This window comes from Camelina sativa, chromosome 2 (genome assembly GCF_030686135.1).
Source record: "Camelina sativa cultivar CO46 ecotype springtype chromosome 2, ASM3068613v1".
Classification (NCBI taxonomy): Eukaryota; Viridiplantae; Streptophyta; class Magnoliopsida; order Brassicales; family Brassicaceae; genus Camelina; species Camelina sativa.
Genome location: NC_141881.1, coordinates 29,347,513 through 29,359,680, shown reverse-complemented (window position 1 = coordinate 29,359,680; position 12,168 = coordinate 29,347,513). Strand labels below are relative to the sequence as shown.

Below are 12,168 nucleotides of genomic sequence, written 5' to 3'. Positions count from 1 at the left end.
ATATTTTCCCAAACAAATTAGGTTCTGTATATCCTTATTTGGAAACTCAGCCTCACCACGACAACCGTCCAAACACGTGCTAAACAGTCCATTTTTATAGATGTTCCGTTATTATGGTGCCAAATAGTGTCAATTAATTAATTAACTCGCACAATCTTAGTATAAGAAAGTAGAAAAAATGATAATAAAAGCAAACGGAGAAGACAACGTTATATAAAAAGAGAACTACATATATTGAATGAACGTATTTAAATAGACATTTACATTCGTTCAAGTTTATACATGAATCAAATATTTTCACAAGATTTGCATCAATATGTCTGTATTATATATCATTCCATGGTACGTGTATCGCTTGATGATTCATCAAAATTTTATGTTTTCCTTCAAGTAACATACGACCGATTGCTGCAAAGAGAGCAAATATTAAACTATATTAGTACACTTAAACCACGTTAAAACCTTATAACCTAAATATTCACCAAAACTTACGAGAAGGCATAGGATGACACAAGCAGCTGCACCTGGGAACAATGCGTACCAGAAATTCAAGTGATGGAACTTTGCTCCATCAATGAACAATAGTGGTAAACTCGCCGCTGATTAAACATGATAAATCAATATTAACTCTCACAAGTCTTAAATCAATTAATGAGAAACAAATGGATCAAGAAAATAAAAAAGGACAGAAAAATGTTAAAAGAGTGAAATGAAGGGGACAGCGGACACCGACCAAGAGTTTCAGGTTGTTCATTAGGGTAACCTTTGTCAGCGGTAGTGTAGTTATTTTCTTTATGGGCTTTTTGATTCAGATCTTTAGCAACATGGGTTATAAAACTCAGATTCAATTAAATATTTGAAATATTTGCATCATTTTCTTTTTAATAGTATAACAGTGAAAAAATTGAATAATAATTCCATTCAATCACTTGTACTTCAAGTAGACTTCTATAATTAACTAATTGGTATCTGTATATTTTGGTTCTATTTGGTTTGCTTATATATGTACTTCGTTCTATTAATCGAGATTTTTATTTTCTTTCAGATATATGTAAAAGAAAAATGAAAAAAAAAATATAATTTACCAGGAGGGTGATTGGCACGAGCAACGACCATGAATGCGATGGAAGCGGCGAGAGCAACGCTACGGGCGAGCCAACCTGGCCCGAAGAGGGAGAAGGCTACCACACCAATCGCAGCACAACCTATTTGAGCCATAAACAGATTGTATTTCTGAAAATATAAGAAACACAAAAACACAGACAGTAGTCCTCAATAAATTTGTTAAATAACTGATATAATGACAAATTTACCAATATTATAGCATCCATACTTCCTACTTTAACATAATTTGATGGCTTAAATAGGCTGTGACTGATGATTATCCAAAGACACGAAAAGTAACAAGAAAATAGTGGACCTCTTTATTCCATAGAAAAAGTGAAAGCACAAGAACCAAATTAGAAGAAAATCTTCAACTAGTTTAATGGATATAGAAGTTAGTGGGAAAATATTTCGTCTAACTACTACTATCTTTCTAATATTAACTATTTAATTCCTCTATGTTTGTTGTTACGCCATTCAAATCCTAACAACTCACTTTTGGTACTTGCGTTGTATATCTCATGGAAGCTTTTGCGTTCAACCGCAAATAATAAAATAATAGATCGCTATTATACAAAACCAGTGGTTGAAACTAGAGATTTTACCCGAGCAGTAGGAGCAGAAGGAGTGGTGAAAAGAATGGCGGAGACAGCACCAAGTGGTGCAACCGACATTGAAATCCCTTTTGGAGATAGCATTTGATCAATTCTTCCCAATATTGCCATTGCCGCAAACGCTCCTACTCACAAACAAGATTTATTATAAATTTTATAATTAAGAAACAAAAACAAATTGTATTATCACAACTCTCTTTTTTTCTAAGGGTCCAACATATATATATTTTTTTTAACAGAAATGAATCCATAAATATTACTACATGATAACATGCGTTAGTCACAAAAATCTATTACAAAAAACAACATCTGTTTTGCATGTTCCATTAGCTAATTTTTCTAAGCTTTTTTTAGTACATAGGAATATATACGTTTATTAATTCACTACGTACTACATTAGTTTAATCGATTAACGTTCCAAATTTTGTTTATTCGAATTTTCAGCATGACGTTATAAAACTAGTTAAATGAGGAATTTTTATATAACTTTAAGTTGATTTCCATTGAAATTCAGATTTAAGTTCAGACCTTAGAGATGGGTAATTATAGCTAGCTGTCACACATGAATATAATTTCATATTTATCAGAAGAAGTCAGCTATAAACCTTGATTAATATAAGCTCTCTGTCAGCATAGGGTTTGACTAAACTAAACGCAAACTAAGATTCTCAAAAACAAATTAATTACTTTGACTATATTTCCCAGCATTAAGTTACTTACAAACATAACAAATATTACATGCCACCATCCAAAAACTATTTACTATATAAATTAACGATTACTCGATATTCATACAACTGTTTGCCATATTTTTCCAGTTAATAATATTTTTTCAATTTATTTAAGACTCTTTACACTAATTGCTTAACATCATTCAAAACCACAACTTTTGTCTATTTTTTTTTTTTTTCACCACCACACCTTTTATAGTCAAATACTTATATTTTATATTAAAAATCGATAAATTGGTCAAACTCGAACGGTAGGTTCACATAAAATGACCATTTGGCCTTAGGAAAAGACACATTCTCAATCTCTCTCAGTCAGAAATTAATTTTCTAATTATATATTCTTTGTGTGTGCACCTCTCCTCTCTTCCTTTTATTTTCTTCGTTTGCTACTTTTATACCCTAATCGCTACTTGTAGTTCTTCTGATTTAGAACCAAAGTGCATCAATTTTTGAAGATCGAGAAAATATTAGTTAAAAAACTTTTGACCAAAAAAAAAAAATACTATTAAAAGTTATGATGTTAAATACTAGTAATTACTAATTAGTATATAATTTGTTATTAATGACTAACCAGCTGCAGGCCAAATGACATCACTCAGCAATAGAGCCGTAGCCGCCGCCGTCTTATCTGGCTTCCACGAGTCCCACGAAGACGCCGTCAAGTTTCCTGCCGAAGCTACCACCGTGCTTACTTGTCGGCGGTGATTTAAAGTTGCCGGAGTTCTTATTTGTCTAAAGAATTCGTTATACGTAGAGATCCCAAGAAAATGCCGGCTAGAAACGTTGGTCAACATTGGCGGTGATTTTAAAGCCGCCGTAGAAGTGAGGCTTCGGCCAAGAAGAGGCAGTGGCTTCACGGCAACAGAAGCCATGACAAAATGGTTCTTTGCGGTGGAGAATAAAGATAAGACCGCTCAAAAAGTGGGATTCTTGATCTCTCTTAAATATCTCTTTAGCAAAGTCTAAAAATACCGTTTCTCTCTGTTATCTTAACCAATAGGAGAGAGACAAGTGATACATGTTTGCATGTATTTATATACACTCACGCAAATATGTGCCTATATAGCGTAGATTAGCATATACTTTTATAATTCCACAACTATAATCTAGCAACAGTAATCGGTTTTAATATATTAAAAAAATATGCTAAATACCAGGATCATGAAATTATTATTATTATTTTAATATCATGATCATGAAATTATTGATCAACTCAAATATTTGAAATTTTTTATCTATATATTTTTTTAAGTTCCAATATTATATTAAATTAATAATTTCCTTTTGTGCTGCTAGCTAGTTGCCTTGTAGTTTTTTTTTATATGTATGAAAAATATTACAACTATCACTACAACATATAATGGACGATCGACAATAGCATATATTTTTTTAAAATTAAGACTATAGCATACTTTTAATCACTAATATATATTGGTTTACAAAAGTTCACTGTAAAGTTATAAAAAAAAACTATTAATAATAGCCAGTTTGATAATACTATAGTATAGTTTTGCAATTAATTAATTCAGAATTAGGTTATAGTTTTTTTCTGGAACAATTAGGTTAAATATAGTTCTTTTTATAAGCGAAAAAATAGACAAAATATAATTAATCTCCAAAATCTGTAGTTATAGACTCACTATGTCAGTTTATAATGGCCAAACAGAAAACCATTAATCTGATTACTTATTTATAAACTACTTTTATGTAAAAAAAAATTCGAATTTTTCAAGAGTTACGAGTAATTTTCAAAAGGTTCTCTAATCGACGATATCTCTCATTGGTCTCTTGTAATATATGTAATCAAAGTGACATAACATATTCACGTACAAATTTATGAATACATATGTAATCAATTGATATAACATGAACATTTGAAGAATGATTTTATATCAATATATATACGTGTAGATAGCAAGCATATAGGGCAAACAAAAACATTGGCCTTTTAAGAGGTGGATGGGTCTTGGAAATGTACACGAAGTCTCTTCCATTTAACGAAAGGTCATCTGATTATTCAGAAGATAATATTAAAAAATTCCAGAAAAAAAAATCAAGAAATTATCAAGTCTCTAACACAGCTTTTTTTGTAACAAATCTCAGCATTTTCTTTTATAAGAAAAATATATTATTAGTCGACCATTAACTATATTTTTGTCTTGTTATTATTTTCAAAATTATAAGATTTGCTGAAAAATACCATTTTCTTAAGAAAAAGTTTAAACTATTTTTAGTCGACCATTAAGCATTAACTAGACCAAAATTAATATTTTTAGCCGACCATTAACTAGACCAAAATTAAGACAGTATTCTGTTCTAATATTTCCAAATTTGCATGAATTTTAGAAAAAAAAAAAAACATAATCCGAATCCAATTGGTAATCTTAATCTACACCAAAAAAAAAAACGAGAGAAAGGTAAAACAGAACAAAAACAATAAATAAATAACAGAGCTCTCAAGTGTCCTCTGCTTTGAACATTGAAAATATGAGAGAATGGATCGTTTCGTTTACAATAACATTAAAGTGCACAAGAACAATGCACCTAAATAATCTTACTCCACCTTCATTTCTAATTTACATACAAACCCCCTCCATCCCAAACTACAACATTCATAACAGCAACAACAACAACAACAACAAAACCGCCGTGGGACTGAGATTTACCGGCTACTTCTAGCCGTGCATAAGCAAGCGTCCCCCTAACAGTAATCAGACTGAGAATCATCGTAGTAATCGATCGCAGAAGGAGACATAACTTCTTGGTCAAGCAACTGAGCCACCTGGTTCATAGCTGGCCTGTCCTCAGGGTTAGCGTCTGTACACCTCGCAGCTATCTCGAGCAATGCCTCAACAGAGTCTTCGTCTACATCGGTGCATCTCTTGTCCATCACATCCTCTAATCGATTCTCTTTCAACACAGTGTTCATCTGATATAACATGTTCTTAGAAAACGAATCTTATGAAAGTTAAAAACAGAACGGTTCTTGTCAGATAGATGTTTTCTTACCCATCCAACAACATTCAAGCCTCGTTTAACGAACATTGGATCTGTTGGTCTTTTTCCAGTAACAAGCTCAAGGAGAAGAACTCCAAAGCTGTAGACATCAGACTTCTCCGTTGCTCTCCCATTTTGTAGATACTCTGTTTCCAAGATTCATCATCATATAAGAAAAAGTTAGAAACTTTAGAAACTATTGAAGTCTAAGATTCAAAAAGGAAGTTGGCAAAGAACAGAACCTGGAGCAAGATAGCCAAAAGTGCCAGCTACGACGGTGGTAACATGAGCGTCTTCATCAACAAGAAGCTTAGCAAGACCAAAGTCCGAGACTCTAGGTTCTAGTTTATCATTGAGTAGAATATTGCTTGATTTTATATCACGGTGAACTATTTTAGGACTACAATCATGGTGTAGATACGCTAGACCCCTCGCTGAACCTAGTGCTATCTTCAACCGAGCGTTCCAATTCAACAAACCGTCTTCTTGAGCTCGTTCTTCAGAGATATGAAACCAAAATAACAAACAGAACAAGATCAATACACATTGCAAGACCAACAATGAAAGATAAGAAGATATGGTAGAAGTGCATTTATTACCATGGAGAAGATCGTCTAAGCTCCCAACGGTTAGATAATCATAGATGAGAAGTCTTGAAGATGGTAAGCGGCAGTATCCACGTAGGTTGACTAGATTGATGTGTTTGACACTTCCCAAAATCTCAACCTCTCGCTCAAAAACTCGGTCTGATCCTTGTCGACTCCTATCTATTTTCTTAACCGCAAAGGTTCCAAGATCGTTCATTACCATTCGATAAACTGTGCCAAATCCTCCTGAACCCACAATGTCTTCCTCATCAAGAGACTCTAGCTTCTCGATCAGCTCAGTCGAGGAGTATGGTAGATCTCCATGGAATGTTATTAGCTTCTTACCTTTTAAAACACAATTTAGAATAATGATTAGCACCAAGAAAGTAAAATAGTAAACTAGATAGTTCTCTTTTTTGTGGATCTTACTTGTTTCAGATGGTTCCTTCTGTTTCTTGACTTCTGTGTACTTCTTTACTGTTCTTTCTTTCTTTGAGAGCATCCAAATCCATAGGAACACAAAGATCACAATGAATGCAAGAGCCATTGTAGACATTGCTCCTATCAAGATTCCTTTAATCAAGCGTGAAGACCGCTTTGGAGTCTCTGTGTGGATTTCAAAAGAGATATCAAGAATCAGAAAATATAGCCAAAGGAAGTCTCAAGAATCAATGATTTAGTAAGTAATAGGATCTTGCCTGATTCATCATCAGTTTCTGCATGAGGAAGTACAACAGGGAACCCCATTGATGATCTACATGGCTTGTGAATTTGCCGGCCGCAAAGATCCAAATTACCGGTAAATCTAATCATAAACACACAAAACCACAGTCAGAAATAACATTCTAGTCTAACATTAGCACATAAGATATTTGAAACCAAAAGTTTAACAGACGAGAAATCTCACGTTTCAACACCAAATCTGCTGAGAACTCCAATATCTGGGATCTCGCCAGAGAAAAAGTTGGTTGAGAAGTTCCTGAATCAAACAAATAGTTCAAGAACTTACAAAATCTTGCACAGTTAAACATATCTAAACACAAGATTCTGTATGTAACTAACTTACAAGGAGCGTAGTCGATTCAATCGACTAATTGAAGAAGGAATAGAACCTTTCAGTGTATTGCTTGATAGATCCCTGAAAATATCCCAAAGCATCACAAATTCTTTAAAATGATTAAAGAAACCAAAATACAATAACAACAAAGTTCTGAATCTTACAATATAGTAAGAAATGTAAGGTTGCCAATATCCGGTGGGATCCCTCCTTGAAGAAAATTAGCCCTCAAATACCTGAAAACATGTTTTAAAACAGATACCAATGTTCATGGCTCAACACTAACTAAAGGTTTGAACTGGGATTTGGTTAAACATCAAACCAACACCACTAATCGAAGTTACTGCTTAAATACAAAAACTTGACTTACATAGCTCTGAGCTCAGTGCAATTGGTGATTTCATTAGGAATTGTCCCATGTAAGCTGTTCTGATGAAGTGCCCTACATAAAGTCCAACCAAATTCGAATTAAAACAAACTACTTAAAAAGATAGAAAATTTTAGCATAGAGAACAAATCTACAATGAAGTATAATAATAACTCACAGTCTCTGCAATCTACTAAGCTTCCCAATGCTAGGAGATATAACCCCTCCTAGTTGCATGTAAGGTAAGTTTCTGCACAATCCAGGAGTTTCAAAACCACGATTCAGATAAAAGAAAGAAGTTGAAAGTGGAGAGAGAATGTGGTAAAAGAAGAAGAAGAAGAAGAAACAAGAACACATTCTCTTACATAGAAACTACTCTTTGGTCTTGAGAATTACAGGAGACACCAGTCCAAGAACAAGGTGTCTCATCTGAATCTTTCCAGTTCTCTAAAGAGTTCCTCGTATCATTAAATCCACTCTTCAATTCCAAAAGAGCAAACCCTACAAAGATCAAAAATAGTTAGAAAAGAACTTCTTGATGATCAAATCTCAGATTTCTCACCAACCCAAATAAAAAAAAAAAGCAAAGAACTTTAAAAGTGTATTTGACTAACCATCAAGAGTGAGAGCAAAGGAGGAAGAAACCAAAAGGGTAACTGCAGAAGAAATCACTAAGAAAACCCAATTCGAGATACCCATTTCGCCACAGATTCCAAAAAGAGAAACTTGTTTTTAGGCTTCGATACGAAACAGTAGAGAACAAAAATCAAAGAAAAGATGAGATTTTTTTTTTATTAAATCCCCCCCAATCCCTAATTCGAGAATGGAGAGAGAGACTAGTAGTGATTGGGAATGAGTGACGAAGACTCATGATGAAAAATATTACTTTTGTTTTTCCTAAAAAGAATTCTTTTTTAATTTTAATTTTCCCTCTTCTTTTGAGAGATTTTTTTGAAAATCTGTAGGACTCTCTCACTCACCTGGAGAGCTGTGCAGAGGAGAGAGAGAGAGAGAGAGAGAGTCAAAGACCCGTTGTGATGAAACATTATTCAAAATTTGCTTATCCATCATCACACTCGCAAGTAATATAATTTGTAAAAACTACTCGCTATCGTGATCGATAAGGACACGTGTTCGTCATGTAAAGCGAGTGATTTATAGATTGTACTTGAGACGCGAGTGAAAAGCTATCTGAAACTGTGTCGTTTTGTGTTATTTACTTTGTCTGAGTCTGACTGATGAGAGAGATCTGCTGCACTGGAAAAAAAAAAAAAATGTGTAATCTGACGTAGAGTATTAAACACTAATGTCGTCTGAATTATTTTCCAATGTGTACTAGTAATAATAAATTTTCGTGCCAACATTATTTATTTGCATCAAAATCAAATTTATCTTGCAACAAAAATGGGCCGAGCTCATATAAAAGAAATGATCCAAAGCCCAAAGGCTTATTTCTTTAATGTAATTTCTTTGGGAGTTTTTTGTTATATAATTTATTTTCTTTGGGAGTTTTAATAAGATTTTTTAATCATAGACATAGATATCAATCGGTCACCATAACTGAATCGTTGGGTATCATTAACTTTGCAGACTGTTTGAACCAAAATACTAGGGAGTTGGAGTGTATTGGTGGTGGGCCTTTTGGCAGTTCAAGTGTTTAGACAACCGAGTTTTAGAACAATCGTTATAACATTCCAAATTCGTTCACAGAATAACAGAAATGGGAACGGTGAACATTCGAATGAAGTAAAATTTTAGGCGACGCTATAGTTAATGTTTTGTTATGACAAAGAGGCCATCGCTTAGTGTATTACAGAAACAATGATGAATTTGATTTTGTGTCGGACATGGAGCTGAGCCAGCAGATCAAACCCAAATTCCTTTAAGAGATATAGCAGTAACATGTAAGTGCAGATACAAAGACCAAAGCGTGCAGACAATGCAGATCTGTAAAATATAGTAATGAATAATAATACTTCAGAGGCAATCCTAAGTGCATTAATCTGGAAGACTTAGAGAGGTGCATAAAGCTTAACGAAACACCGAACCAAATTTAGGAACAAAGTACATAAAACGATCCAGACATGTCAAAATACAAGCAGAAAAAAAAAACCTGCAACTGGTAGTTGAGGTTAAAAGTAGCAAACGACTAAATTGTTTTTTAAGGCGGTTTTAACTAAATTACTCTTCAGTACTCTTCCTCCTGTTGGTTGTATTCACCTTCCTCCTCGTCCTCGTACTCTCCTTCTTCATCCGCAGTTGCATCTTGGTATTGCTGGTACTCTGAAACCAAATCGTTCATGTTGCTCTCTGCTTCTGTGAATTCCATCTCATCCATACCCTCACCTGTGTACCAATGCAAGAAAGCCTTCCTCCTGAACATAGCTGTGAACTGCTCACTCACACGCCTGAACATCTCTTGAATGGATGTTGAGTTACCGATGAAAGTGGAAGCCATCTTCAGACCAGTTGGTGGGATGTCACAGACGGTTGACTTCACATTGTTGGGGATCCACTCGACAAAGTAGGACGAGTTCTTGTTCTGCACGTTCAGCATCTGCTCGTCAACTTCTTTTGTGCTCATCTTGCCACGGAACATGGCAGAGGCTGTGAGGTAGCGTCCGTGTCTTGGGTCTGCAGCACACATCATGTTCTTGGAGTCCCACATTTGCTGGGTGAGTTCAGGAACTGTGAGGGAACGGTACTGCTGAGAACCTCTTGAGGTGAGAGGAGCAAATCCCACCATGAAGAAGTGAAGACGAGGGAATGGGATGAGATTCACAGCAAGCTTACGGAGGTCAGAGTTCAGCTGACCAGGGAACCTCAGACAGCAAGTCACACCAGACATGGTCGCAGAGATCAAGTGGTTAAGGTCTCCAACTGCACACATTGAACAAACCAAAATACGTTAGCCATAGACACATAAAACAAACACATAAACATCAACAGAGAGTATTGTTCGATTCAAAATTATATACAGATCGAGGAAACACAGCAACAGAGCTTGCAGAGGAAACTATATTGTAAACCAGACAGTATACCAAACCCATAAACATCAATGAACTATATACAGATCGCTAATGTAACAAAAAAGTACTAGCTATTTACTTAAAACTTCACCAGAGAGTATTGTTCGATTCAAAATTAGAGAACAGCTTAAGGATTTATGATGGTGATGAGCTCAACATTGATGAACAAAACAATAGCACACAAGGCAAGACAATATAGACAAGAACATGCCTCTGGAAAAAGTAACAAAACGATAGGGACTTGCAGATCAGAAACTGTGAACCCAAACAATGACATAATCACTATCTAGGCAAACGATATATAAACATAGAACAACGAATCTTAGCATTTGTGAAAACCACAATAGGATAACGAATCTTACAGCTGGGAGTAGTGAGTTTGAGAGTCCTGAAGCAGATATCGTACAAGGCCTCGTTGTCAAGAACCATGCACTCATCAGCATTCTCAACAAGCTGATGAACAGACAAAGTAGCGTTGTAAGGCTCAACAACAGTATCAGAGACCTTAGGCGAAGGGAACACCGAGAACGTAAGCATCATCCGATCTGGGTACTCTTCACGGATCTTGGAAATCAACAGTGTTCCCATCCCAGATCCAGTTCCTCCTCCCAACGAATGACACACCTGGAACCCTACAAAAGCAAATACACCACAGTTCGAAAACACTAACACAGTCATACTAAACCCTAAAATCGAACAGATCTAGAAGAAGAAAAGGTTTACCTTGAAGACAGTCGCAGTTCTCAGCCTCCTTGCGAACAACATCGAGCACCGAATCGATTAGTTCAGCTCCCTCAGTGTAATGACCTTTAGCCCAGTTGTTACCAGCACCAGATTGGCCAAAGACGAAGTTATCAGGGCGAAAGGTTTGACCGTAAGGTCCAGATCTGAGACTATCCATAGTCCCAGGCTCCAAATCCATGAGCACAGCACGAGGAACGAATCGACCACAGCTAGCTTCGTTGTAGTAAACATTGATGCGCTCAAGCTGTAGATCTGAGTCACCAGTGTACCTACCGGTTGGATCTATGCCGTGCTCGGCGCAAACGACTTCCCAGAACTTGGCACCGATCTGGTTACCGCACTGACCACCCTGGATGTGAAGAATCTCACGCATCTTCGGTTTTTTGAGAGAGATTTAGGGTTAGAGAAGAGAGACGAGAGAGAGAGAAGAGAGCTTTCTAGGGTTGTTTTGAAGAAATGCAAAAAGTGTGAGTGAGTGTGATTTGTGAAGGTCTTTTTATTATTGCTCTCTGTGTTTTTTTTGTTTTTTTTTTAATTCTCTTTTTAATTCCCAACAATTAATTATCTCTATCTCTAAGAGGCGCCGATTTTGTTTTTTTCCGAAATTCAAAATTTGAAAATGGTCCGTTTCTTTCTCTTCTGTAACTTACCAAAAATTTTCAACATCATTTATTTTAAAATTTCGAATATTAATTTGTTATTTTGTGGTCAGGATATTAAAATATAAAATACTTTTTTTTGAATTACAATAGTGTTTAATAAAAATTTTGGGCACATGTTGTTGGCAGGCTTTTTGGGCCCATACAGATAGATATATTAAGGAGGGGGTGTGTTACAGAAGATGGTATAATGGAAGCGCACATGTTGATTTGCTTGTTTACAAAGGGAAGAGAACGTGTTGTTTGCGAAAAAGACGAATTTCACTTTATCCAAAACTA

The 12,168-nt window shown here is 35.3% G+C and overlaps 3 protein-coding genes across 3 annotated transcripts; all 3 read right to left on the bottom strand.

The window, feature by feature from the left end:
• Positions 1-212: 212 nt before the first annotated feature.
• LOC104740381 (uncharacterized) lies at positions 213-3,570 on the bottom strand. The gene is made up of 5 exons (XM_010460955.3): positions 3,021-3,570; positions 1,710-1,843; positions 1,086-1,233; positions 493-599; positions 213-408 (listed from the first exon to the last, which is right to left on the bottom strand). The coding sequence occupies exons 1-5, from the start codon at positions 3,319-3,321 to the stop codon at positions 367-369; spliced, it is 732 nt and encodes a 243-aa protein (XP_010459257.1). The 5' UTR covers positions 3,322-3,570; the 3' UTR covers positions 213-366.
• Positions 3,571-4,886: 1,316 nt separating this feature from the next.
• On the bottom strand, positions 4,887-8,515 carry LOC104740373 (LRR receptor-like serine/threonine-protein kinase FEI 1). The gene is made up of 13 exons (XM_010460943.3): positions 8,072-8,515; positions 7,823-7,958; positions 7,636-7,707; positions 7,461-7,532; positions 7,255-7,326; positions 7,100-7,171; positions 6,941-7,012; positions 6,732-6,838; positions 6,463-6,639; positions 6,046-6,378; positions 5,689-5,943; positions 5,459-5,592; positions 4,887-5,378 (listed from the first exon to the last, which is right to left on the bottom strand). The coding sequence occupies exons 1-13, from the start codon at positions 8,154-8,156 to the stop codon at positions 5,151-5,153; spliced, it is 1,815 nt and encodes a 604-aa protein (XP_010459245.1). The 5' UTR covers positions 8,157-8,515; the 3' UTR covers positions 4,887-5,150.
• Positions 8,516-9,476: 961 nt separating this feature from the next.
• LOC104740363 (tubulin beta-2 chain) lies at positions 9,477-11,921 on the bottom strand. The gene is made up of 3 exons (XM_010460932.3): positions 11,210-11,921; positions 10,849-11,118; positions 9,477-10,337 (listed from the first exon to the last, which is right to left on the bottom strand). Exons 1-3 carry the CDS (start codon positions 11,601-11,603, stop codon positions 9,646-9,648), a joined length of 1,356 nt encoding a protein of 451 aa, XP_010459234.1. The 5' UTR covers positions 11,604-11,921; the 3' UTR covers positions 9,477-9,645.
• Positions 11,922-12,168: the final 247 nt, after the last annotated feature.

Coding starts and splice junctions, on each gene's coding strand:
- LOC104740381 (XM_010460955.3), bottom strand. CDS start 3,321: ATGGCTTCTGTTGCCGTGAAGCCACTGCCTCTTCTTGGCCGAAGCCTC. Junction 1,234..1,709: donor CTTCTGCTCCTACTGCTCGG/GTAAAATCTCTA, acceptor TTATATTTTCAG/AAATACAATCTGTTTATGGC. Junction 600..1,085: donor TCGTGCCAATCACCCTCCTG/GTAAATTATATT, acceptor ATGTTTAATCAG/CGGCGAGTTTACCACTATTG.
- LOC104740373 (XM_010460943.3), bottom strand. CDS start 8,156: ATGGGTATCTCGAATTGGGTTTTCTTAGTGATTTCTTCTGCAGTTACC. Junction 7,327..7,460: donor TGCACTGAGCTCAGAGCTAT/GTAAGTCAAGTT, acceptor ACATGTTTTCAG/GTATTTGAGGGCTAATTTTC. Junction 5,379..5,458: donor GCTTGAATGTTGTTGGATGG/GTAAGAAAACAT, acceptor ATGTTATATCAG/ATGAACACTGTGTTGAAAGA.
- LOC104740363 (XM_010460932.3), bottom strand. CDS start 11,603: ATGCGTGAGATTCTTCACATCCAGGGTGGTCAGTGCGGTAACCAGATC. Junction 11,119..11,209: donor GAACTGCGACTGTCTTCAAG/GTAAACCTTTTC, acceptor TTGCTTTTGTAG/GGTTCCAGGTGTGTCATTCG. Junction 10,338..10,848: donor CAAACTCACTACTCCCAGCT/GTAAGATTCGTT, acceptor CAATGTGTGCAG/TTGGAGACCTTAACCACTTG.